Here is a 24,973-nt window from a genome sequence, read left to right on the forward strand (position 1 = left end):
GGAAGGCAGTGTGCGCCTGTGTGTCTGCTTGGGGCAGGCTTTCGTAATTTCACAAAGCCTTCTTCCCCATCTACCAAGAACAATTAATTCCTTTCTAGTCCCCTGAGGAAATGCCCCTGATCTTTTTTTTTTTATCCTCTTCCTTTCTTACTACCTCATTCCCTCTTGCTGTTTATTTGAATATTCATTCAACAAACACTTACTGGGGACCTTTGACGTTTATTCTTCAGAGATAGCATGATACAGCTGAAAGGTTGTAGATAGGATCTTTGACTTAACTCTCCCGCTTACAAACCTAATAAGTGGTTTGGACAAGTGACTGAGTCAGAGCACAGAATAGGCATAGCATATCCTTCCTACCTCACAAGAGAATATATTTCATAAATTGTTAAAAACATAGATTTTTAGGGGCTTCCCTGGTGGCGCAGTGGTTGAGAATCTGCCTGCCAATGCAGGGGACACGGGTTCGAGCCCTGGTCTGGGAAGATCCCACATGCCGCGGAGCAACCGGGCCCGTGAGCCACAACTACTGAGCCTGCGTATCTGGAGCCTGTGCTCCGCAACAAGAGAGGCCACGATAGTGAGAGGCCCGCGCACCGCGATGAAGAGTGGGCCCCTGCTCGCCGCAACTAGAGAAAGCCCGCGCACAGCAACAAAGACCCAAAGCAGCCAAAAATAAATTTAAAAAAAAAAGGACATTGTAAAGCTCTACACAAGGTAAGGTATTGTTATTTTGGGGGGTTAACATAATGCAGCTGGAAGGAACCCTAGATATCATCTAACTCCTTCATCTTACAGGCACTGAGGGTCAAGTGTATTTACTGCCTAAGAGCACACACCAAGTAATAATAAACAGTGTAGACTCTAGAGTCACACATACCTGGTTGCAGGCCCAGTCCTGCTACTCACTAGTGATCTTGGAGCCGAGGGCCTCACGGAAGTGAAGAGCAGAGTAGTACAGAGTGAGTAGAGTTTGCCAGTTGGGCAGGCACTCCAGGCAGAGGCAACAAGGGTTTGTCCAGAGAGAGAGGTCTGTGAGGGAGCGAGCACTGCATGGAGGCAGGGATACAGGAGGATGTAGCTGGAGCATACAGTGCTTTTGTGGAAGGGAAGAAAAAAGGATAAGGGCTGGGGAAGGAGGCAGTTGCCCTACCTCTGGAAGAGGAAACTTCAAGTCAGATTTTCTTTTTCTTGCTATTTTACTATTACTTTGTATCGATCATACACCCAGGTTGAGTTGCTACGAACTCTAAGAAATGTGTCTCTATCAACAGTCTCTCATACTTTGTAGTCCAGGAAGGAAGATCAGGTGGGACCTGGGATATGGCCCGTTCCCTGGAGCCGCTTCTGCTTCCCCTGTGAACAAGGCTCTCTTGGGCAAAAAGGCTCTGGATGTGGTTAGAAAACATTAATAATAGCTACCATTTCCTTGGGTCATTTGTAGAGACGTGGATGGACCTAGAGACTGTCATACAGAGTGAAGTAAATCAGAAAGAGAAAAACAAATATCGTATATTAACGCATATATGTGGAACCTAGAAAAATGGTACAGATGAACCTGTTTGCAGGGCAGAAATAGAGACACAGATGTAGAGAACAAATGTTTGGACACCACGGGGGGAAAGTGGCGGGGGTGGTGGTGGTGGTGGTGGGATGAGTTGGGAGATTGGGATTGACATGTATACACTGATGTGTATAAAATAGATAACTAATAAGAACCTGCTGTATAAAAAAATAAATTAAATAAAATTCAAAAGTTCAAAAAACCCCCAAATAATAGGTACCATTTCCATGTGCCTGGCATTATTCTGTTGAATGTATTGATTCATTTATTCCTCACAAAAACCTTATGAAGTAAGCACCACTATTTTTTTCTCTTCTCAACTTTTCAAAACTTTAAAAAAGAGAAGTATAGCATGCATATAAAAAATAAAGTGTACAGTTTAATGAACTTTCACAAGAAGAGCAGACACATGTAACTAGCACCCAGAACAAGAAAATTACTCCCACACAAAAGACCCCTTGTGGCCCCAACAAGTTACTAGCCCTCCCCACCCTCAAAAGCAACTACCAAGCCTTACTTCTGACAACAGAGCTTAGTTTGCTTGTTTTGTACAGTATTATTTGTATGCAGCGTCTTTCACTTACATGGCATGTAGTTATAGGTCTGTTCATTCTCTCTCATTGTTGGGTAGTATCCTCAACCTTTTATTATGAAACATTTAAAGCCCCAGAAAAGTTGAAAAACTAGTACATACAATGAATAACCATATACCCTTTACCTAGAACATAAAGGACTGTTATTATTTCCAGGTTTTTAAAAAATTTTTTTTTTAAACCCACATTTGTTTATTTATTTATTTTTGGCTATGTTGGTTCTTCACTTCTGTGCGAGGGCTTTCTCTAGTTGTGGCAAGCGGGGGGTGACTCTTCATCGCGGTGCGCGGGCCTCTCACTATCGAGGCCTCTTTTGTTGCTGGAGCACAGGCTCCAGATGCGCAGGCTCAGTAGCTGTGGCTCACAGGCCCAGTTGTTCCGCGGCATGTGGGATCTTCCCAGACCAGGGCTCGAACCCGTGTCCCCTGCATTAGCAGGCAGATTCTCAACCACTGCGCCACCAGGGAAGCCCTATTTCCAGTTTTTTTTTTTTTTGCGGTATGCGGGCCTCTCACTGCCGTGGCCTCTCCCGTTGCGGAGCACAGGCTCCAGACGCGCAGGCTCAGCGGCCATGGCTCACGGGCCCAGCCGCTCCGCGGCATGTGGGATCCTCCCGGACCGGGGCACGAACCCACGTCCCCTGCATCGGCAGGCGGACTCTCAACAACTGCGCCACCAGGGAAGCCCTCCAGTTTTTAAATGAAGGAACTAAGGCAAAGAGCAACTAGGTAACTAGCTCAGGTTATGTCCCTGGGATCTAGTCTCACCTAGCTTGCTACTTAGTCATGACTGTGGGCAAAATCACCTAATGTCTCTGAGAGTGTTTCTCATTATTAATATGGGAGTAATAATTCCTATTGCACTGAGTTCCCAGATTGTTGTGAGGCTCAAACAATGAGGAACATATGAAAGTGCTTTGTGAAGAGTAAAGTGGTGTTACTAAAGAAAGTATTTTTAAAAATGTAGGCTCCTGGGCCTCACCCCCTGTAGCTCCTAACTCAGTAGGGCTTGGGTAGGAGACAGAATGTTTAACAAGCACCCTAGGTGATTCTGATGCACTGATCCCGAAACCAACTATGAAAAATCACTTCTGTAAAACAGATTCTCAAACGTTAGAGACTAACAATCACCTGGAGGACTTGGGTGTTATTATTGCCACTAGCTCCATGCTGTCCCAGACTCATGAAGATGAAAGAAAAGCAGGTGCAGAATATGGTGTGCTTTATCCTCTGGGGACTTGGAGAGTCTAGACCCCAACATTAGTCTCTGGAGCCCTCTCCTCAGGTATAGAAAAACAGAAGGAAGCTTGCTTATCCTTAAAGAGGGCAAGTGACTCACAGGTTTAAAACAAGTAAAAGCATGGAGGCATTTAAGGTGAAAGGGCAAGAGCCTTCTGTTGCAAAATAAGAGACCAGAATAGTGAGAAGTTAAAAAAAAAAAAAAACCCTCACCATCATCACTCAAATTCCTGTTGTTTTAGATCAGGGTGGTGACATTAACAATAGGCACACTAAACATCTGCATAGAGCACCAACAAAGACAGAACAGCAAAAAGAAGAGAAAAAAATAATTTGATTGCTTAAAGCATTGAAGATGTCAACATAGGAGAAAAAAACCCATACATTTTTGCACTTCCTAACAGTTATTTTATGGTAGTACTGCATTTTGTTTTGAATGACCTGGTGTGTGTAGGGGGGGCGGTGGGAAGACACAGTATTTGGTTTTTCTTGCTGGGGGCCTCCAGATGTCTTCCGTCGTGTACATTTTTTAATGGGTCGGTTTGGAGCTTTAAATATGCACAGTATCTCTGTGCATGCAACATTAGTTACGTAATTAAGGTAAATGCCTTTGAGGGTTTCCCACAGTTCAAACTCTGTAGCTTGACAAAGCCTGCCGCCAGGCTCCTGCGTCCTCCCTACCTCTGCTTGCTCCCAATTCCGGAGACTGAGGACCCGGCGCCAGTTCCCCCTCGCACCTCCCACCTGTCCTTTCTTGTTTACCTTCCCTGAGAGGGAGCAGGGAGGCCGAGGCCCTCGGCGATGTCATCAGATCCCAGGCCACTCACTCGGGGAGCGGTCCACGGAGCCCCTACCCGGGATGGGGCAGTTGCACAATTTGTTTGCTCACATAATCTGGTTCAAATCCTGAATTTTACACAGGAAGAAACTGGGACTCAGACGTTGATTTGTTTCTTTAAAAAAAAAAAAAAGCCATCTTGCATAGTAATCATAGGCAGCTATCATCCCGGAGTGATTTGGGTTTAAGTCTCGCTGAAACAAACCAACAAACAAAAAAACCAACAAACGGTATTCTCAAAAAATTCCTTTTTTTGGAAATTCCGATTCAACTTTAAATCAGACGGATGTTTGAGGAACTGACTGTAAAGTCAAAAGAGCAGCAAAACAGCCATCTCTACACGTCCGTCATCATTTAGAATTTCACAGAACTTTAGAAGTTGTTATAAATAACAGTCCAGACGCCACTGCTTCCATTTTTAAAGATAATTCTATTCTGAGGACTGGTGGAAATCAACAGGTTAGTTATTGTTCGTCTGTCCGAGCGACTTCTCCACGGCCTTTTGCAAAACTACAAATCCAGCATGGGCGCCGGCCATATTTTTGCCCGAGGAACCCCAGCACCCCTGACCCAGGCAGGGCCCCCCCCGCCACGCCCACCCCGAAAGGGGCCCCCACCCCTGGAAGCGGCCCTGCGGTGGGGGAAGGTGGCGGGACTCGGCCCGCCCTCTGTGGGTCGGGTGTCCGGGAGCCCCCGGTCACGTGGCGCGGGGGCGTGGCGTGGCGTGGTATATAGCCCGGCGCCCGCGGGCCGCGCCTTGTGAACGCCGCGCGGACCCGCTGGACCCACGTCTCTGGGCTGCTGCCGGCTGGTAGGTACGCGCCACCTCTGCGGTCCCGGTCCCTCGCGGCTCGGCCCCCCGCGGGCTCCAGGCTGGACGCTGGCGGCCTCGTGGCGGTTTCCGGGCCCCGGCTGGGAAGGGGATGTCTCCTGGGCTTGCGCTTTCAAACCTCGCTTTTGTTCCTTGATTCAGGCTGCTTTTCTGCCCGCTGCCTTAGTGCGGTTGTAGCTTCTTGGCTTGGTTGCGGGTAACGGTTTCCAGTCGTCCCGAAAAGACATTATTTAAAAGGAAACGCGTGAGAAAATCGTCTTAAAACAGAATTTTGTGGGGTACGCAGTGACAGACGGGCTATTGATGCTGGCGTCTGATTTCCGCCTTTAGCGTGCTTTTAATTTCTTGTAAAAGTGGGACCCTTGGCCGGGGGGTGAACTGATTGGCTCCGAAGTCGTGGGTTTTTAACTTTCCAGTTCTGCTGCTTAGCAGTGAGGCTGTTTTGTGTGGCTGTGGGTCGTTGGGGACACTAAATTAACATTTTAAAGCGTCCGGAAAAGTTTCTCATTTCCGCGGAGCACCTCCTTTCTCGTGTGTTTAGTGTCCCCTGAACTAGTTTCAGTTCTTTGACAAGGAAGGAGTAACCACCGCCCCCCACCAAAGTGCTCCATCTTGATCGTCCTGACTGTACAAGATGTCTCCTACTTGGAATATCTCTTTAGTTTGACCATGGATTTTAACTTGGTTAGCATTTTTGTGGACAGATATTTATCTTCAAAAGGCATCTCTAATGTTCTGGTGGGGAAAACATTGAACATTTTAAGTGGGTGACTTTTACACGTGAGCTTTAAAAACCTTCTTTCAGTTTGCCCAGAGGAGAGCTCTGAGAGCCAGAGGGTGGGAAGAAATGCAGACTAAACTTGATCTTGAATTTTGCTCTCCTTGAAATTAGCATTTGCTTCGGTTGGAGAATGAATCTGGGAGTCTTATTACAGTGTCCTGAACCAAGTTTCTCTTCTGCAGATTTCTTCTTCCTCCAGAAGAAAAATGGCATCTGTTGCAGTTGAACCACAGCTGGTATGATTTATAAATAGCAGTTTCTTGATTCCTTTCCCTCCGCAGTGTGTTTTGGAAGTTAAGCCCTCCCTCCTTTTTGGTTGCAGAGTGTGGTGACAAGGGTGGCCAACCTACCCTTGGTGAGCTCCACATATGACCTCGTCTCCTCGGCTTACATCAATACGAAGGATCAGTATCCCTGCTTGAAGTCTGTGTGTGAGATGGCAGAGAAGGGCGTGAAGACCATCACCTCGGTGGCCGTGACAAGTGCTCTGCCAATCATCCAAAAGCTAGAGCCACAAAGTGAGTTTGGATTTCCCCCTCAAAATTTAGTCCTATGTTCGCATCCGGAGTGAGCCCGAAGCTGGCTTGAATATGGTGAATGCCAGTGTTATGCCTTAAGCACGCATCAGGAATCCTCAGCCTTTCCTGAGACACATGCTGCCTTTCTCGAGAAACTGCCAGGTGACCCTCATTGTGACAGAAGGCCTGCTTCATAACAATGGCAGATGTTATGATATTACAAAAAAAAATCCCCCGGAGATGCTTCTCTGTTGGCAAGTGAGATCATATGGGGAAAGAGTGAGTGAACTGAAATAGCTGACTTCCTTGGGACTACACAGTATACGTGAACTGCTTTAAAAATAAATAAATAAATAACATCAGCATACAATTCAGTGGATTTTAGTATATTCACAGAGTTGGGTAGGCATCACCATAATCAATTTTAGAACATTTTCATCACCCCGGAAAGAAACCTCATACCACTTTCTGTTTGGGGTGATGAAGAAGTCCTGAAAATGATAGTGGTAATGGTTGCACAATATTGTGAATGCACAGTATTGTGAATGCCAGTGAATTGTACACTTATACTCATGCACAGTCACTCCCCGTCCCCCTCCCCCCCACCTTAGGCAACTAGTCATCTACTTTCTGTCTTCATAGATTTGCATATCCTGGACGTGTAATGTAAACTGAATCATAAAATATGTGGTCTTTTGTGACTGGCTAGTTTTCACTTAGCATAATGTTTCCAAGGTTCATCCAAATTGTAGCATCATATCAGTATTTCATTCCTTTTTAATATGGAATAATTTAATATTCTATTGCATGGATATATCATATTCTCTTCATCAGTTGATGTTTGGGTTGCTTCTACTTTATGCTTATTATGAATAATGAATGCTACTGTGAACACTTGTGCCCAAGTTTTTGTGTGCACGTATGTTCTGAATTCTCTCGGGTATATACCTAGGAGTGGAATTTTCAATTTCTCCACATTATGAACTACTTTTGAATAAGGGTTTAAGTCATTCCCCCAAGTGGTTATGTCGTGGACTTTTAGGATTATAAGAAACCTTTTAGAGATCAGTTTTCCAACTCTGCTACTTCCCAAATGAGTATAGTACTAGTTCTAGGCTTGGTCGTTGTTGGGGGGTGGGGGGAGCTTGGACTAAAATCCGGGTCCTTTTAGGGAGATGCAGGGTGCTGTTAGCATACTGTTTCCTGGTGATAACCCAAAGTACACTGCCACCTACTGAATTAAGTGTAGGTGGGGATTAAACTAGCATGGAGGTGCTAATTTTGAGAGTTTTCGTAATACCTCGTTACCTGAATGAGGGTTCAGGTGAAGCCTGGCTTCTCTTGGCATTAACCTTAGGGGACAGTTGATGAGTAAGAGGCTTCTTGGCCAGCGTCCTACTTGGCCTGTCACTGCCTCTGCTTGCTGCTCACCCCCCTTCCCACACCCATAGCCTTATTTCCCTGTCAGTAGAAGAAAGTTGCCAGAAACCTGGCAAGAATCTTCTTTCTGAACTAGAGAAACCAGGCAAAGTATTGCATGGTAAATTAAAATGAACATTTTTGCTGTTTTTTAATAGTAAGAATGAAGGCTCAAGATATATATTCACTCTTACCCAGACTGTTAACATTTTCATCATTTGTGATTCTTCTAGTTGCCGTTGCCAATACCTATGCCTGTAAGGGGCTAGACAGGATTGAGGAGAAACTGCCTATTCTGAATCAGCCAACAAACCAGGTGAGCTTGGGACAAGAGTGCTGAGGCTTGCCACCTTACATTTTTAAGTTTTATCTGTTTAACACAGGCTGTGCAGACCATAAACAGGTAATACTTGTTTGTTCCCTCAACCTTGGATAAATTTTTGAAAGAGTAATGATCACTCCGTTACCTCCTGAACTGTTGTCAGGTTGTCTTAAGAAGCAGAGATGAACTATCCACCTTTGGGCTGGAATACCTTTAGTCTGATCTCTATTAAATTTGTGGCTTCATCTCTGTAGGTGAAATTGCTTTCTCAAATCACTGATTCCCATGTGGTACTGGTTAAATGCAGAGGTGGTAAATAGAGCCTTTTCTCACTTGGTACCTGAGAGCACATCTAGTAGGATGGAGAACTGACACCTCTGCCTGTGTATTGGCTTGGGGCTGTGTGCATAGGGCCAGGTGTGCATGATACCTATACCTATACTTATAGACATGCATGAGGGACTCAGTATAAGCATGTCATTGTGGAAAATGCCATTTTCTCTAGAGTACTCCTTGTGCCTTAATTACTATAGGTTCATCTAGTGTAAAACAAAAACAAAAAAAACCTTGGGCTTCCCTGGTGGCACAGTGGTTAACAATCCACCTGCCAGTGCAGGGGACATGGGTTCAAGCCCTCGTCCGGGAAGATCCCACATGCTGTGGAGCAACTAAGCCCGTGCGCCACAACTACTGAGCTCGTGTGCCACAACTACTGAAGCCCATGTGCCTAGAGCCCGTGCTCTGCAACAAGAGAAGCCACCGCAATGAGAAGCCCGTGTACTGCAATGAAGAGTCACCCCTGTTTGCCGCAACTAGAGAAAGCCCGCGTGCAGCAACGAAGACCCAACGCAGCCAAAAATAAAATAAATTTTAAAAATAATTAATTAAGGAAAAAAACTTGACAAATTGACAAATTTTTTATCTGTTTCCCTCATTTGGTCCTCCAACAACCCTTGAGTGGTGGCAAATAGGGTACTTATACCTGATAAGGAAATTGAGGCTCATCAACTCTCAGTGACTTGTCTAAGACCTACAACTAGAAAGCAAAAGGGCCAGATTCATTCTTTAACTCTTCAACTATACTACCTTAGTTAAGAACTTCACTAGGTTTTTATGCTTCTCACCAGCCAAATGATCTGCCTTTTTCCCTGTAGGTTGTGGCCAATGCCAAAGGAGCTATGACTGGGGCAAAAGATGCTGTGACAACTACTGTGACTGGGGCCAAGGATTCTGTGGCCAGCACAATCACTGGGGTGGTGGACAAGACCAAAGGAACAGTGACTGGCAGTGTGGAGAAGACCAAATCCGTGGTCAGTGGTGGCATTAACATAGTCCTAGGAAGTCGGATGATGCAGCTGGTGAGCAGTGGAGTAGAAAATGCGCTCACCAAATCAGAGCTGCTGGTAGACCAGTACCTCCCTCTCACCAAGGATGAACTAGGTAATTGGATTTTTTTCTTGAAATAATGTTTTACTTTTTTTTTTTTTTTTTTTTTGTCTGTGCCATGCAGCTTGTGGGATCTCAGTTCCCCGACCAGGGATTGAACCCAGGCCATGGCAGTAGAAGCCCAGAATCCTAACCACTAGGCCACCAGGGAACTCCCAATGTTTTATATCTTAAAGCAGTCTTTCTAAACAGCTTTACTGAGATATACTTTTATATACCAAAAAAATTCACCTTTTTTCATTCTAAATTTACAGTTACACAACCATCACAATCTAGTTATAGAATTTCTATCACCCCCAAAGATAAAAGATCCTTCATGCCTGTTGGCAGTCTCCATCCCCCCCCCACCCCCACTGTCTGAGCAACCACTAACCTTTCTGTCCCTATAGTTTTCCTTCTTAAGGCACTCTTTTTTTTTTTTTTTTTTTAATTTCATTTATTTATTTATTTTTGGCTGTGTTGGGTCTTCATTGTTGCACGCGGGCTTTATCTAGTTGCGGCGAGCGGGGGCTACTCTTCATTGCAGTGTGCAGGCTTCTCATTGCAGTGGCTTCTCTCACTGTGGAGCACGGGCTCTAGGCGCACAGGCTTCAGTAGTTGCGGCACGCGGGCTCAGTAGTTGCGGCTCACGGGCTCTAGAGCACAGGCTCAGTAGTTGTGGCACACGAGCTTAGTTGCTCCACGGCATGTGGGATCTTCCCGGACCAGGGCTTGAACCCGTGTCCCCTGCATTGGCAGGCGGACTCTCAACCACTGTGCCACCGGGGAAGCCCTTAAGGCACTCTTAAGTTTCACACTGAGTTGTACGTAGTAAGTCTTGAAACTTCCGGATAAATTAGCCTAGAGAAATACTTTCTATAAATGGATTGTCCTTAATGGGCTGCTGTATAGAATCATTAAAGATTTAGTGCTCACTATGTGCCAGGTAAGAAGCTCTAGTGGGAAGAGACCTGTGTAGGTGACATGTGTCACATATAGGGATGTGTTCTGGGCTGCTAAGCCCAGCAGCAGACATAAGGCATCTTGGGAATAGGGGTCCATGATTGCTAGATGGGTGAGTGGAATCAACAAAGTCAAGATCCAGGTTAGAGTCCAGGCCTTGTCACTTAGAGCTGTGATCCTGGACTTTTTTTTTTTTTTTTTGGTCACTTCTATGTAACTTCAGAAAAAGAAGCCAAAAAAGTGGAAGGATTTGATCCTGTTCAGAAGCCAAGTTATTATATCAGACTGGGATCCCTGTCCACCAAACTCCGCTCATGGGCCTACCAGCAGGCCCTCAGCAGGGTTAAAGAAGCTAAGCAAAAAAGCCAAGAGACCATTTCTCAGCTCCATTCCACTGTCAACCTGGTGAGTACAACTTCCTTTAAAGGTATCTGAAGTGAGTTCATTTATCTCGAGGACTGGGAGTAAACATATCATGAAATCCAAGAATTTTAATCTTACCTTATGAACAATCCAATAGAAAAATGGGCAAAGAGTATACAGAAAACTTGCAGAAAAAAGAAAGTATAAATAGCTGAAATATCAATATATGAAGTGGCGTTAATCTTACTCTGAGGGGTCAAATTACTGATTCTGGTTTTGTCCAATGGCACTGGCAAAGTTAGATGCTGTGGGCGAAGGTGTAGAGAAAGAGCAGTACTTGTTTTTGCACTTCCGGAGGATTCAAGGGGCTCTTATAGGAAAGTTACAGACACACCTATGCCTGGAGCAGCTTTCCTTCTAGAAACCTATCTTACAGATAAGTATATTTGTTCAGAGTTGCAAGAGAGTATAAATAATGCACATCAACTAATAAGGGACAGATTACATTGATACATCACAAAAGACCACTGTATAGCCGTTAAGGATTGCCAAGTTACGGAACAGTATGTATTGTATGGCCTTTAGAAACCAGTTTATTCTTGGAAGGGGAAGTAGGTGGCTGGCAACAGGGAAGAGGAAGTTCGAGTTCCTTTCTCTTTTGTAATTTTATATTTTACACGTATTAAATTTCAGTTGCCTTGCCTGCGTTAAACTGGAGGTAAATGGGAGACAGTGGTTTAATAATTAAATAAGAGGCAATAAGTACTATGACTGCTTGGTTGACTTACACATATTGATAACAGATAACAATGCTATCAGGGATAGGTCTCCTTAAAAACCAAGAATTTCTGTAAGAGTTGATGTTGGCTGATTTACATCATGGATCTGAGAACAGGCTAACAAGAATGTCTGACTAGTTTGTTCCTTTGTCTTCTTTCAACGTGTTCTAGATTGAATTTGCCAGGAAGAATGTGCATAATGCCAACCAGAAAATTCAGGGTGCTCAGGATAAGCTCTATCTGTCCTGGCTGGAGTGGAAGAGAAGTGTCGGCTATGACGATACAGATGAATCCCACTGTGCTGAGGTGAGACAACTGGGACAGAGTCATCCACTACAGCTTCTGAAGAAGTTCTTACCATTAAGAACTTCTCATTAGAAACTTACTAATAAGTTTCTTATTATTCCTCTTAGAATACTCTATCAAAAGTTTGAACAGGGCTTCCCTGGTGGCGCAGTGGTTGAGAGTCCGCCTGCCGATGCAGGGGACACAGGTTCGTGCCCCGGTCTGGGAAGATCCCACATGCCGCAGAGCGGCTGGGCCCATGAGCCATGGCCGCTGAGCCTGCACGTCCGGAGCCTGTGCTCCGCAACGGGAGAGGCCACGACAGTGAGAGGCCCGTGTACCGCAAAAAAAAAAAAGTTTGAACAATACAGTGTATATAGGTTGCCTGTTATGTGACCGAAAAGCAAAAATGTGCAACTTTATCTAACAATTTACAGATAGGCATATTGTCCCTATCAGGATACAACTAATTGAGAAACATGAGCATTGCCCTTACAATGGCTACAGACTAAGTGAATACAGGCATCTTTACTGTCATAGTGGTTTTTTGATAGCATAAATATAGTTGCTATGAGAATACTACATAGGAAGGGTACTAACTCAACCTTGGAGTGAGGATGGGTGAGTCAGGTGGTTTGCTGGAAGAGATGAGTGGTAAGCTGAGACCTAAGGGGTGAATAAACTAGGTGAAAAGGCAATAAGGGGACGAATGTTCCAGACAGAAGAAATAGCATATTGTAGCCCTAGAACGTGGTCCTTTGCATTCCAAAAGCTAGTATGCATTTGCCCTTGAAATCAATATTAACTGTTTGTTCATATCATATCTCACTTGAGGAGAGAATATCTAAGTTGCCCTACTAATATGGAGTGTATTTTCCTTCTGTCCGGTCTCCCCTGTTAGGTTTCTTCAGCTTAAGACCATGAACTTTGAAGACTCAGGCACTAGTTCAAATCCACACTCCAGCTGTTAACTGGGGCATGTTATTTCAACTCTAAGCTTACGTTCATGTTTATGAAATGTGAAATAATACTGCTTCACTTAGGGTTGTTATGAGGATTTTAAAAAGTTAAAGAATCCACATGTGTGGTGGATGTATAACCAGCTGACTGTAAGTGAACTAATTCATGCATAGGACTGTTGGATCCACTGCTAATTCTTAAACTTGTCTTACTTTCAGCACATAGAGTCACGTACTCTTGCTATTGCCCGAAACCTGACTCAGCAGCTCCAGACCACGTGCCACACCCTCCTGTCCAACATCCAAGGGTTACCACAGAACATCCAAGATCAGGCCAACCATTTGGGGGTGATGGCTGGTGACATCTACTCAGTGTTTCGCAACGTTGCCTCCTTTAAGGAAGTGTCTGACGGCCTCCTCGCTTCCAGCAAGGGGCAGCTGCAGAAAATGAAGGAGTCTTTGGATGATGTGATGGATTATCTTGTTAACAACACACCCCTCAACTGGCTGGTAGGTCCCTTTTATCCTCAGGTGGCTGAGTCTCAGCATGCTCAGGCCCAAGGTACAGCCAGGAGGCCCGGCAGCCTGAGCGCAAAACATATTAAACCTGTCCCTGTTAGCAATGCACAGGGCAGCCAGCCAGATGACACCTCCTCTTACGTTGAAACCTGCTAGACAACTCTGAAGTGGGGAAGCAGCTATCGAGAAAAAAAGGTCCTCTATTGTAGTCATTGCCAACTGGATTAAGAGCTTTAAAGTTTCCACTTTAACGGATGAGTTATGTTGTTTACTTGGCTGGAAGGAAAAGAATGATAGACTGTTCAGAGCCTATCCAGAACTCACAAGATGTTCCAGTGCATTTATGGCCTCATTCTGTTGCCACTGTTGCTGTCTGTTTGTATTGAATAAAAACACCTTCATGTGGGCTGTTGTATGAACTGGTGTCTGCTCTGGTTTGGTCTGAGCAGGCCTCAGTACTTACTGGTTTGTCTCACAACGCATGCTTGTGCACCGAGTTTTTTATTTTTCATAAAGGAATGCCCCCTTTGAATTCAATAAAATTCACTGCAGAATAGATCAGTTTTATGCTGTGTGTTACATGTGCTTTTAGTGTGGCTTTCTTGGAACTGCTTTGCCTGCATGACAGGGTTATTTATTAATACACATGAATTCAAATGGGCTGTTGGGGAATTTGTAATAACATTGGAAGACTAATGTTAAAAATGGAATGTTTGATAACAGGTTTTAAACAAATTAAAAGCTAATGTTCCTATAAGAATTTTATTAGGTGGTGGTGGTTCCTTTCATTTGCCCATTTACTGGACCCCTGAGAACAGGTTTTTAAACTAGCAGAAGGAGCCACTTATGACTGACTGCCTTATTGAAAAGAAATCAGAGCTGAGAGGAAGCAGTGACTCTTTGCAGCAGTCTCACGTAAAGATAGCAGTATTTCTTGCCAAGGGGCCATCTAACGTGTAAGGAATGAGATTGTTCAGTGTCCAGTCTCAGCTGGACTTAAGGTACCATGTTGTCACATTGGGAGAAATCACTAACCTTAGTTGTGGGTGAGATGCCTTTAGAAGACCACATGAGAATAATTAGAAAAAAAAGACTTTGGGCCCCCTGTAGAAAAGGGTTTCTTCCTACCTCCTACCTAGGGTGTCCAGACTTCTAATCCCCTCAGTGTGGGTTAATTATTTAGGAGATACGGATCTCCTCTTGACAAAGCTGCAGTATGCCAAACCTTTTCAAAAAAGACAGTCTTAGAACTTGTGAAATAGAGCTACATGCTTCCGCCTGTCCTGCCCTTCAGCAGAACTGAAGTCTAAGTCAAATTTGTCTCCTCTTTCTACCCTGCTTCACCCCTGTCTCCCCATGAAAACAAGGAAGCAGCGTATAACTTTACAAGGACTTGTGTGAATAAACTTATCAAAGCTTACTAAGTTAGAGAACTAAATTTTTTCCCCTTGAGGTAACTCCAGGAATCAGTAAACATGTGAGCTCAGTTGGAGGGACTCCCTGAGATACTTGAAGCTAAGGAACCTCTGGTTTCTGGGACGGTGGACTGTCATGATTTATGGGCTTCCAGGGTGGAACCAATCCATGCACTGGCCTGCCCATCCCTAGTGACTGGTTTTTCTAGAGACTATACCTCTTAAAAAAAAATTTTTTTTTATTAGTCCAAATTGGATGTGATCCTGCTGTCATTTGCCTCAAAACTTCAAGACTGGTATTTTGTGGTTGATTCTAAATGGTTGGAAAATTTATATACTACAGCTGTACACAGACTTTCTTATACTGAACAGAAACCTTTGTGTTTCCCCTTCATAAGAGTTATAGTACCTACTGAATTGCTTATGAAAAAGAGACTGTTCTCAAGGCTGTTCTTCATGAGCAAGACAGAATATAAAGAGACTTCTCTTAGTTTCTAGAAGAATACCACTGCCCTTGGTTTTGTCTGTCTGAGTTTGTGTTTTAAGTTTGTGCCTACACGCATTTCATTTTGTTGTCAACATGTCTCAAAATTTGTGGTGTCCTCGTTTGATTGTTGCATAAACTGGCCGTTTTAGTTTAACAAACTTTTTCCCAAAGAGGACAATTATTCAGAGGGGAAAAAAGCTGACTAAGCCTAGCACAGTCTATAATTATGGCAGGTTCTTGAATATTTGGCTACGTGAAGCCTGGCATAGTGTGCCTGAGTGTTCAAGCCTACTTCTTTCCTTTGCATGTAATTATAATGTGAACTTTCTAATTAGTTCTGGGCAAAAAAAGGAACATGGTATATTAGCCATTAATGTCTTAGCCTTAGTTTTATCATCTGTAAAGTAAAATTAGTGATGTTTTTCAACAGTTGGAAGTGAAGTGTTTGAGGATGGGGTGTCTTTCTATTTTGCACTAGTCATGAGGATACCTCCTGTGGGACAGTGACACTTAGTGTCTTTAACTGGCCAGTTTCAGAGTGAGTAGTGAGTATATAATATCAGATCATGATTGGGAAAATATATCTACTTTGATAAGGCATGATAGATATTGAAGGAATAATGAAACAGGAAAAACTAAAATTTGGTTTACCTGAGATATCCCTTTTAGAGTATCGTTTAGCTCATGGAGTTGACTGGTGAGGGAAGGAGGAATAAGAAGGATAGATATTTGTGCACAAATCTAAGAAATGGCATCTAAATGATGCCTGGGGGAGCAGGTGGGGGATAGAAAGGAGGGCTCTTGCCAGCCTGACCTTCCTGGGCTCTCGTGGACTGGAGACTGGGCCAGCTGGGCCTCAGTCCTGATCCAGCTCCAGGAGTGATGTAGCACAGAGGCCTGCATGGGTGATGGTCTTGTGAGATGTCCCTGCCTTATAAACCAAGGTATTTGTTGCTTGTATCTCAAAGGGCAATACATTCATGCTCTAAGTGTCCACCTTCCCAACAGGTATTCTATAATGTAGGATATCCTATCATATTTTCACAGTTGCTATTTAGTAAGGAAAAGATGCTGGATAATTCCACTGTTGGATGTCTAAGTTCCCGGGCTATCCTGTAGCAGCCTACTTCATCTGAAAAATGGAGAAACTGGAAAGGAAGTAGCATTGGACTATTCGCAGAGAAGGAGAAGAATAAGAAGTCATATCAGGCTTGAGGTCAACTTAGGCCAAAGAAAGATGTTTTATGGTATCTTTCCTGTTCCCCTTGCTTACCTTTTGAGATTCTGATGCCATTCCCTGATGTTTGAGAAGTTACCGATTGCTAGAAGAAATTGTGTCAACTGGACCCTTACTGGGATAGGTTCAGGTCATATTTTTAGGGCTGGTGTGGTTGAGGCCTTCTTGTTCACTATCCAGGGGTTGCTGAGCAGAGGCCGGGTGCTCAAGTGGAAAAGGCAGACTAGGAATATCACACCCTCAATTGATGATAAGGTAGTAAGAGGCAGGCAGCCCATGGCCCTGTTGAATTTGACAGGTGAGATTGCTGATTAACACAACGCATCTTTAGTTATGATTGTCAGGGGGTTTCCCTGGTGGCGCAGTGGTTGAGGGTCCGCCTGCCGATGCAGGGGACATGGGTTCGTGCCCCAGTCCGGGAAGATCCCACATGCCACGGAGCGGCTAGGCCCGTAAGCCATGGCCGCTGAGCCGGCACGTCCGGAGCTGAGCCTGCGCGTCCGGAGCCTGTGCTCCGCAACGGGAGAGGCCACAACAGTGACAGGCCCGCGTACCGCAAAAAAAAAAAAAAAAAAAAAAAAAAAGATTGTGAGGAAGATGGCTAAGTGAAATGATAGGGTGGCAGTGTGAAAGCACAATGTTTGGGGGAGGGGAGACAATTGCCTGGGATTTCTCCTCCATGCTTAACTTGCTTAAACTGGGCCTACAGATTAGAGAGAAATGGGATATAATATAATGAAAGGTTTTAAGTCTCACAGAGGAGCCTCGTCTTGTTGTATAATAGACCTAGTTTGTTTAGCTTGGTACAGATTTTATGAAAGTGCTGTTTGAGAGAGCCATATCATAATATCTATGTTTTTTGGCTAACACTGAAAAAAATGTTTTCTAGAATTTAAGAAAGTGAGGAAGGTAGTAGATAGTGTTGTTAATTGATATTTTACAAGAGTAATGAATAGTTTAAATGGTGCTTTTGTGTAAATGTCAGTGATGAAGAAATGGTTACCATGTAAATTATCTTTTCATTTCTCTTGGGTATATACCTAGGAGTAGAGTTACTAGTGGGTCATATGGTCACTCTATGTTTAATTGTTTGAGGAACTGCCAGACTGTTTTCCAAAGTGGCTGCACCATCTTACTTTCCCACCAGTAGTACATGAGGGTTTTGATTTCTCCATATCCTCACCTACACCTGTTATCTGACTTTTTGATTCTAGCCGACCATTTTTTTCTTATTTTTTTCTAGCCAACCATTTAAATTATAACTTAGCATTAATAGGAGTAGATGTTGAATAGTATGAATCAAGCACTTTTCCCTTTTCATTGTCTACTCAGGTTAGAGCACCGGACAACTCAGTAAGGAGGTAGCTAATATATCTATCAGACTGACACCCTTGTATGAAATGGCCCTAGTGAGCTCTCAGCATGGATAAAACCATGCCGTCTGTCAGTGAGCCTTCCTCTGCCCTCTTTGTCTATGCCAGGGCTTATCAACTGGGGACACTGATGAAATGCAGGTTCCTGGGTTCCACCCCTACAGAATCTGGTTGGTAGGTCTGGAGGTAGTACCAGGCATCTGCACTTTAAAAAAGCATCGCTTAAACAAACAAAAAAAAGACATCCTAGGTGATTCTAATGCAGGTGGTCCAATGACCATACTTTCAGAAATGAAGGAAACAGGAAACAAATGATTTTAATCTGAAACAAAGATAGGGCTAGGGTTACGAACAGTCCTACTCTTTCCAAACAAGAAGTCTGGTGTGGGCTCCATAAAATGTCTTACTTTATTTTTTTTATTTTTATTATTTTTTTTTCTTTTTGCGGTATGTGGGCCTCTCACTGTTGTGGCCTCTCCCGTTGCGGAGCACAGGCTCCGGATGCGCAGGCCCAGCGGCCATGGCTCACGGGCCCAGCCGCTCCGCGGCATATGGGATCCTCCCAGACCGGGGCACAAACCCGTATCCCCTGCATCGGCAGGCGGACTCTCAACCACTTGCGCCACCAGGGAGGCCCCTAAAATGTCTTACTTTAAAAAGAGCTGCACAACTTCCCTGGTGGCACAGTGGTTAAGACTGCACTCCCAAGGCAGGGGGCCTGGGTTTGATCCCTGGCCAGAGAACTAGATCCCACATGCACGCCACAACTCGCATGCCGCAACTAAGGATCCCACATGCTGCAACTAAGGAGCCCACGTGCTGCAACTAAGGAGCCCGCCTGCCACAACTAAGACCTGACGCAACCAAAATAAGTAAATTAATTAATAAATTAAAAAAAAAGAGCTACTCTTAATTTACTTTAATTAACAAGACCCTTGGGAATTCCCTGGTGGTCCAGTGGTTAGGACTCTGCACTTTCACTGCTGAGCCTGGTCGGGGAGCTAAGATCCCACAAACCATGCGATGTGGCCAAAAAATAATAATAATAAAAACAAAATTTAACAAGACCCTTGGTGTAGACTCCATAAAATGTCATTTTAGAAAGACCTACTCTAATTTAGCTTAATTTAAAAAATTTTGTATTGAAGTATAGTTTACAATATTAGGTTCAGGTGTACAACATAGTGATTCGATGTTTTTGTACATTACACACCATACAAAGTTATTATAAAACATTGACTATATTCCCTGTGATGTACATTATATCCCTGTGACTTATTTATTTTATAACTGCTAGTTTGTACCTCTTAATCCCTTTCACGCCTCTCTCCTCTAGCAACCACTAGTTTGTTCTCTTTATCTGTGAGCCTGTTTCTGTTTTGTTACATTTGTTCATTTATTTTATAGATTCCACATATAAGTGATATCATACAGTATTTGTCTTTCTCTGTCTGACTTACTTCACTGAGCATAATACCCTCCAGGTCTATCCATGTTGTTGCAGATGGCAAGATTTCATACTTTTTTTTTATGGCTACTATTCCATTGTGTGAGTGTGTGTCTATCCATTCATCTGTTGATGGGCACTTAGGTCGCTTCCATATCTTGGCTATTGTAAATAATGCTGCTATGAACATTGGGGTGCATATATATTTTCATTTTATTCAGATAAATACCCAGAGGTGGAATTTCAGGATGTATGGTAGTTCAATTGTTAATTTTAAAAATATATATTTATTTATTTATTTGGCCATGTTGGGTCTTAGTTGCAGCAGGCGGGATCTTCCTTACAGCATGTGGGATCTTTTTAGTTGTGGCATGTAGGATCTAGTTCCCTGACTAGGGATCGAACCTGGCCTGTGCATTGGGAGCAAGAAGTCTTAACCACTGGACCATGAGGAGAGTCACTAATTGTTAATTTTTTGAGTAACCTCCATACTGTTTTCCATAGTGGCTGCACCAGTTTATATTCTCTTCAACAGGGCATGAAGGGTCCCTTTTCTTCACATCCTTGCCAACACTTGTTATTTTTTGTCTTTTTGATGATAACCATCCTGACAGGTGTGAGGTGATACCTCATTGTGTGTTTTTTTTAATAAATTTATTTCTTTTTAATTTATTTTATTTTTGGCTGCACTGGGCCTTCGTTGCTGCCAGTGGGCTTTCTCTAATTGCAGCGAGCGGGGGCTACTCTTCCCCTTGCGGTGCGCAGGCTTCTCATTGTGGTGGCTTCTCTTGTTGCAGATCACAGGCTCTAGGCGTGCGGGCTTCAGTAGTTGTGGCACGCTGGCTCAGTAGTTGTGGTTCGTGGGCTCTAGAGCACAGGCTCAGTAGTTGTGGCGCACGGGCTTAGTTGCTCCGCGGCATGTGGGATCTTCCTGGACCAGGGTTCGAACCCGTGTCCCCTGCATTGACAGGCAGATTCTTAACCACTGCACCAGTAGGGAAGCCCTCTCATTGTGGTTTTGATTTGCATTTCTCTGATGGTTAATGATGTTGAGCACTTTTTCCTATGCCTGTTGGCCATCTGTATGTCTTTGGGAAAATGCCAATTCAGGGCCTCTGCCCATTTCTTAATTGGATTGTTTGGCTTTTTGATATTGAGTTACTGTATGAGTTTTTCCTATATTTTGGATATTAACCCCTTATGGGACATATCATTTGTAAGTATCTTCTCCCATTCAGCAGGTTGCCTTTTCATTTTGTTGAAGGTTTCCTTCACTGTGCAGAAGCTTTTTAGTTTGATTTGGTCCCATTTGTTTATTTTTGCTTTTGTTGTCCTTGCCTGAGGAGACAGATAAAAAATATATATATATTACTGAGACTAATGCCAAGGAGTGTGTATTGCCTATGTTTTCTTCTAGGAGTTTTATGCAAATTAGAAAATGGCACCTTATCCTCAACCCTTGTAGTGCCACCTTCTGGAATATTGTCATAATAAATACAGGAATCAGTGAAGTTTATGAATGAGTGGTGCCCCCTTATGGTTGTATGGTGAACAACCTGCAAAAATTATGCAACTCCCTGGAACCCTGGCATGGTCACTTGGTTTTCTTGAAAAGAATGTCCTTTCAGGGAGGGACTATGGTTATCTCAACAAGCATGTGATTCTGAGTTTGGCCTCAGAATGCCTGATGGGCATTCTCAGCAAGAGACTCCTTACACTCTTTCTTTGATGGTCCAAACTATTGTTGTTTATGTCAATGGAAAAGGAATTTATCTTATAAATCTGTGAAGTGATTTCTCTTGTGCCAGATTTCTAAAAACCCTATGAAGATGGTCAGGCACAACCACTACATTTAAAATTAAACTCGCCATGGAAACTTGATAGACTGTGGCTACTTCTTAGCTGCTCCACTCTCCCCTATTTCCTTCCCAGCCCCCCAAATAGGTTTTGGTGATGGTCCCGAATAATGAAAATTATATACTCTGATTCATTCTGGATATATGGAAGATGAATTATTCATATGGCTCTCCTAAGTCATCTCAAGGACTAGAGCTACTTTTTTTGGTGGTGGTGAGGCTTTTTTCCTAAATCCTAAGTGTGGAATCTCCAATCTTCTGCAAAGAACTCTACTTTAGGCCAGTAGTTACCTGATCTATTGGTGACTTTGGAGGTTTGTGTGTGTGAGAGGGTGGTATTTAAGAAACTGAAGAGAATGAAAGCTGCTATTTATTGAGCACCTTTTACAAGCTAGGCATATACTATCTTTACTCCTCACTTGCAGTGCAATCAATTTGGTATTTTCCTCACTTGACAGGTGAGGAAACTGAGGTTGAAAAGAGGTAAGTGGAAGAGTGGGGATTTAGTCCAATGTCTTACTGATGTCAAAGTGCTTATTTTTTCCATTCTAGCAATCTAGCCACTGATAGGAGAGAACTGCTGCTTGCTTCCTTATTTGGGGTCCAGAAAATCCCTCTCTCTCTATCTTCTTGTGTTGTAGCTTCCTGTTCTATTTTACATTTATTAAAAACAGAGTGATAATGGATGTTAAAATACACATTTAATAGAAATAGATCAGAACAGAGAGCTAAGCAAGGTACATCTTTTAACTTAAAAAGACTAAAATTGCAATAATTGACTTGCCTGGCTAATGCCCTGAATCAATTTATATAAGCAATGTTGGCTTTTATGGATGTCAGATTGGGTGTGGATGTCAGATTGGGTATAATCTTTGAAAAGTGAACATTCATGAAGATCTAGAATGTAGTTTGATCTCCCCAAATAGAAAGCTCAGGAATTAATAGTGGAAGTTTTTACCTCAGACCAGACAGTCCTCTGAGCACCTGGGTTCTTATGGAAAAGTGCAATAATGGCCACAGGCAGGTAAGGGGCCCAATAAAAAGCAAGATTCTCACTTCAAGTTTTGTTTTGTTTTTTAACTATTTTTAAAAATTGTGGTAAAATATACATACCATCAAGTGTACCATTTTAGCCATTCTTAAGCGTACAGTTCAGTGGCATTAAGTACATTTATAGTGTTGTGCAGCCACCACCACTATCTATTTCCAGAACTTTATTATCATCCCAAGCATAAACCCATTAGACAATAATTCCTCATTTTCCCTTCTATCTGTTTTTCGATGGATATTTTTTGTTGTTGTTACTGTTAATTTTTTTGCCCCTGTCAGGTAATTAGCTAATTTTTCCCTCTGCTATCAAGATTTAGCCTTTAATAACTTGTTATACCTTACTAATTTTCTGCTTCTAATCTTCTGTTGGTTAAGAAATATTACTTGGCTTATCAAAATTGTATGCAAAGTAACAGTTACTAGAACTTCTTATCCCTAAAAGCCTTTCCTATGCAGAGAAGAGCTAGGGTTTTGTGACGGCTATTTCAACTATTCAAAGACCTTTCTGCTTCCTTAGTTCCTAGACACTTCCCAAAGGGTTTATAGGATTGGAAATCAAACTTATGGAAGAGAGGAGTATTATTGGTTTTAAGAGAATAATAGACAGACAGATGAATAACCAGAAATGCTTTATAGCTTGTATTTTCAAAAGCTTTCATTTAATTCGTTCTACCACTAGTTGGTTTCCTTTTAAAGAGAAGTTTCCTTAGTGCTTTTATAATATAAGTGAATTGTGGAAATAAGACAATAAACATATTGGAGACAGCATAGTTATGGACAAAGTAAGGTTCATGCACATGCAGTAATTTATGTTTCTAAGAGCTTACGTGGACTTGACAACTCACTTCATTAGTGTTTGTTTTAATATCCAAGATTCTTCTTTTACAGGTACTTGATTTCAGTATCACAGACTTGACATCTGAGGCTGATGAAATTCCAGATATTATAGCTTTGGAAGAGGAGGATGGACCAAGTCATTCACATGCCAATGGCCCTCAGCCTTCTCAGGGCAAAATGTTGAATAACTAATAAGAAAAATCTCCTTTTGCTGAATACATAGTCTATGTCACATTAAATTTCATGTTTGCTCATGTGTTTATTCCTGTGGCTTTGAGGCTTAATCTATCGGGAGTTAATCTCTTTTTTGGCTACTTGGTCTTAATTGCAATGAAACTTTGATTGACCCAAACATTTGTAAAAGAGTCTTGTTCTTCATCATATTTTATTTTATATAATTCTTCAAGGTTTAATCTTTGAAATGCCTATAATAAAAATGGGCTTATAATCTTGAATCAGAGTGTTTTTTTTAAAAAACTGATATAGTGGACTTTTTTTTTCCTCCCACGGTTCATTCCTGTTTCTTCTGGTAACAGCATCTTTATGTTTTTTTGGAGGGGTGGTCTCAGTGCATCTGCTAGTCAAGGTCTTTTTGCTTTCCCCTGGCCTAGGGGGTAGGCATATGACTAAAAAATAGGTCACCTGGGAGGAAGCATATCATGATGGGTAAAGGCTCAGACTCTGGATTCTAATCTTGGCTCTTCTACTTTCTAGTTATGTCACTTTAAACAAATAACTTAGGGGCCTCCCTGGTGGCGCAGTGGTTGAGAGTCCGCCTGCCGATGCAGGGGATATGGGTTCGTGCCCCGGTCTGGGAGGATCCCATATGCCGCGGAGCGGCTGGGCCCGTGAGCCATGGCCGCTGGGCCTGCGCGTCCGGAGCCTGTGCTCCGCAACGGGGGAGGCCACAACAGTGAGAGGCCCGCATACCGCAAAAAGAAAAAAAAAAAAAAAAAACAAAAAAAAAACACAAATAACTTAGTTTCTCTGTACCTCAATTTCCTCATCTGTAAAATAGGATAATAGTAGGTTTGTTATGAAGAATAAATAAACATTTATAAAATCTTAGAGCAATGCCTGGCACAGAACAACATTAAATAAATATTAGTTAAATAAATTGTAGAAACAATGGCCAAACCAGTACTGAGGAGCACCCCCAGTGTCCAGATTGTAATGCTTTTTCATTTGTCAGAAAAAGGTATTGTAATACCTTTTCCCACTAAAAGAAATCAGTGCTTCTTGGAGAAATGGCTGATTCCAGGTCTGAGGCAGGAAATGTACAAAATAAGCCTTGAAATTCTTGCTATTTCAGAGAGAAAAGAAGCTGATTTGAAGAGGTTCCCATTAACTAAAGATGGGACAATCTGAACTTCAATAAGGATTAATAATTGCAGTAGATTGAACCCCATCAAATATGAACCCCATCAAAATATAAATATATCTATATCTATCTATATATATAAACAACCTAATTGGTCACTTTCAGGGGATGATAGCAAACCAATTATTATCTTGAAAACTGGTAAATAAAATGAAAGAATCGGGACTTCCCTCGTGGTGCAGTGGTTAAGACTCCGCACTCCCAATGCAGGGGGCCCGTGTTCGTTCCTTGGTCCGGGAACTAGATCCCACATGCATGCCACAACTAAGATTTTGCATGCTGCAACTAAGGGTTCGCATGCCACAACTAAGGAGCCCTCGAGCCACAACTAAGGAGCCCACCTGCTGCAACTAAGACCTGATGCAACCAAATAAATAAATAAATAAACAAACAAATATATAAAAAAAGAAAAGATTGGGGCTGGAGGTACAGTTTAAAAAAATAAAATGAAAGAATCAAGAATTTGTCCTTCTTGGGAATTCCCTGGTGGCC

At 42.9% G+C, this 24,973-nt stretch overlaps 1 protein-coding gene across 3 annotated transcripts; it reads left to right on the plus strand.

Annotated features, from left to right (window-relative positions):
- The first annotated feature begins 4,978 nt into the window (after positions 1 to 4,978).
- PLIN2 (perilipin 2) lies at positions 4,979 to 23,471 on the plus strand. 3 transcript variants are annotated; one of them, XM_060100724.1, is made up of 9 exons: positions 4,979 to 5,044; positions 6,029 to 6,082; positions 6,169 to 6,364; positions 8,017 to 8,099; positions 9,260 to 9,545; positions 10,717 to 10,898; positions 11,807 to 11,941; positions 13,099 to 13,389; positions 23,152 to 23,471. In XM_060100724.1, the coding sequence occupies exons 2-9, from the start codon at positions 6,053 to 6,055 to the stop codon at positions 23,290 to 23,292; spliced, it is 1,344 nt and encodes a 447-aa protein (XP_059956707.1). In that variant the 5' UTR covers positions 4,979 to 5,044; positions 6,029 to 6,052; the 3' UTR covers positions 23,293 to 23,471. The 3 variants fall into 3 exon arrangements, with proteins under 3 accessions (XP_059956707.1, XP_059956704.1, XP_059956706.1); XM_060100721.1 differs by lacking the exon at positions 23,152 to 23,471 and having other exon boundaries at positions 13,099 to 14,158; XM_060100723.1 differs by lacking the exon at positions 23,152 to 23,471 and having other exon boundaries at positions 5,022 to 5,048; positions 13,099 to 14,158.
- Positions 23,472 to 24,973: the final 1,502 nt, after the last annotated feature.

This window comes from Mesoplodon densirostris, chromosome 6 (assembly GCF_025265405.1).
Source record: "Mesoplodon densirostris isolate mMesDen1 chromosome 6, mMesDen1 primary haplotype, whole genome shotgun sequence".
NCBI classification, from domain to species: domain Eukaryota; kingdom Metazoa; phylum Chordata; class Mammalia; order Artiodactyla; family Ziphiidae; genus Mesoplodon; species Mesoplodon densirostris.

What these genes read in the sequence shown, in the direction of transcription:
- PLIN2 (XM_060100721.1), top strand. Translation starts at nt 6,053, where the DNA reads ATGGCATCTGTTGCAGTTGAACCACAGCTG. An exon ending in TCCATTCCACTGTCAACCTG is followed by an intron (nt 10,899 to 11,806) that starts GTGAGTACAACT and finishes AACGTGTTCTAG; the next exon opens with ATTGAATTTGCCAGGAAGAA. An exon ending in ATGAATCCCACTGTGCTGAG is followed by an intron (nt 11,942 to 13,098) that starts GTGAGACAACTG and finishes TCTTACTTTCAG; the next exon opens with CACATAGAGTCACGTACTCT.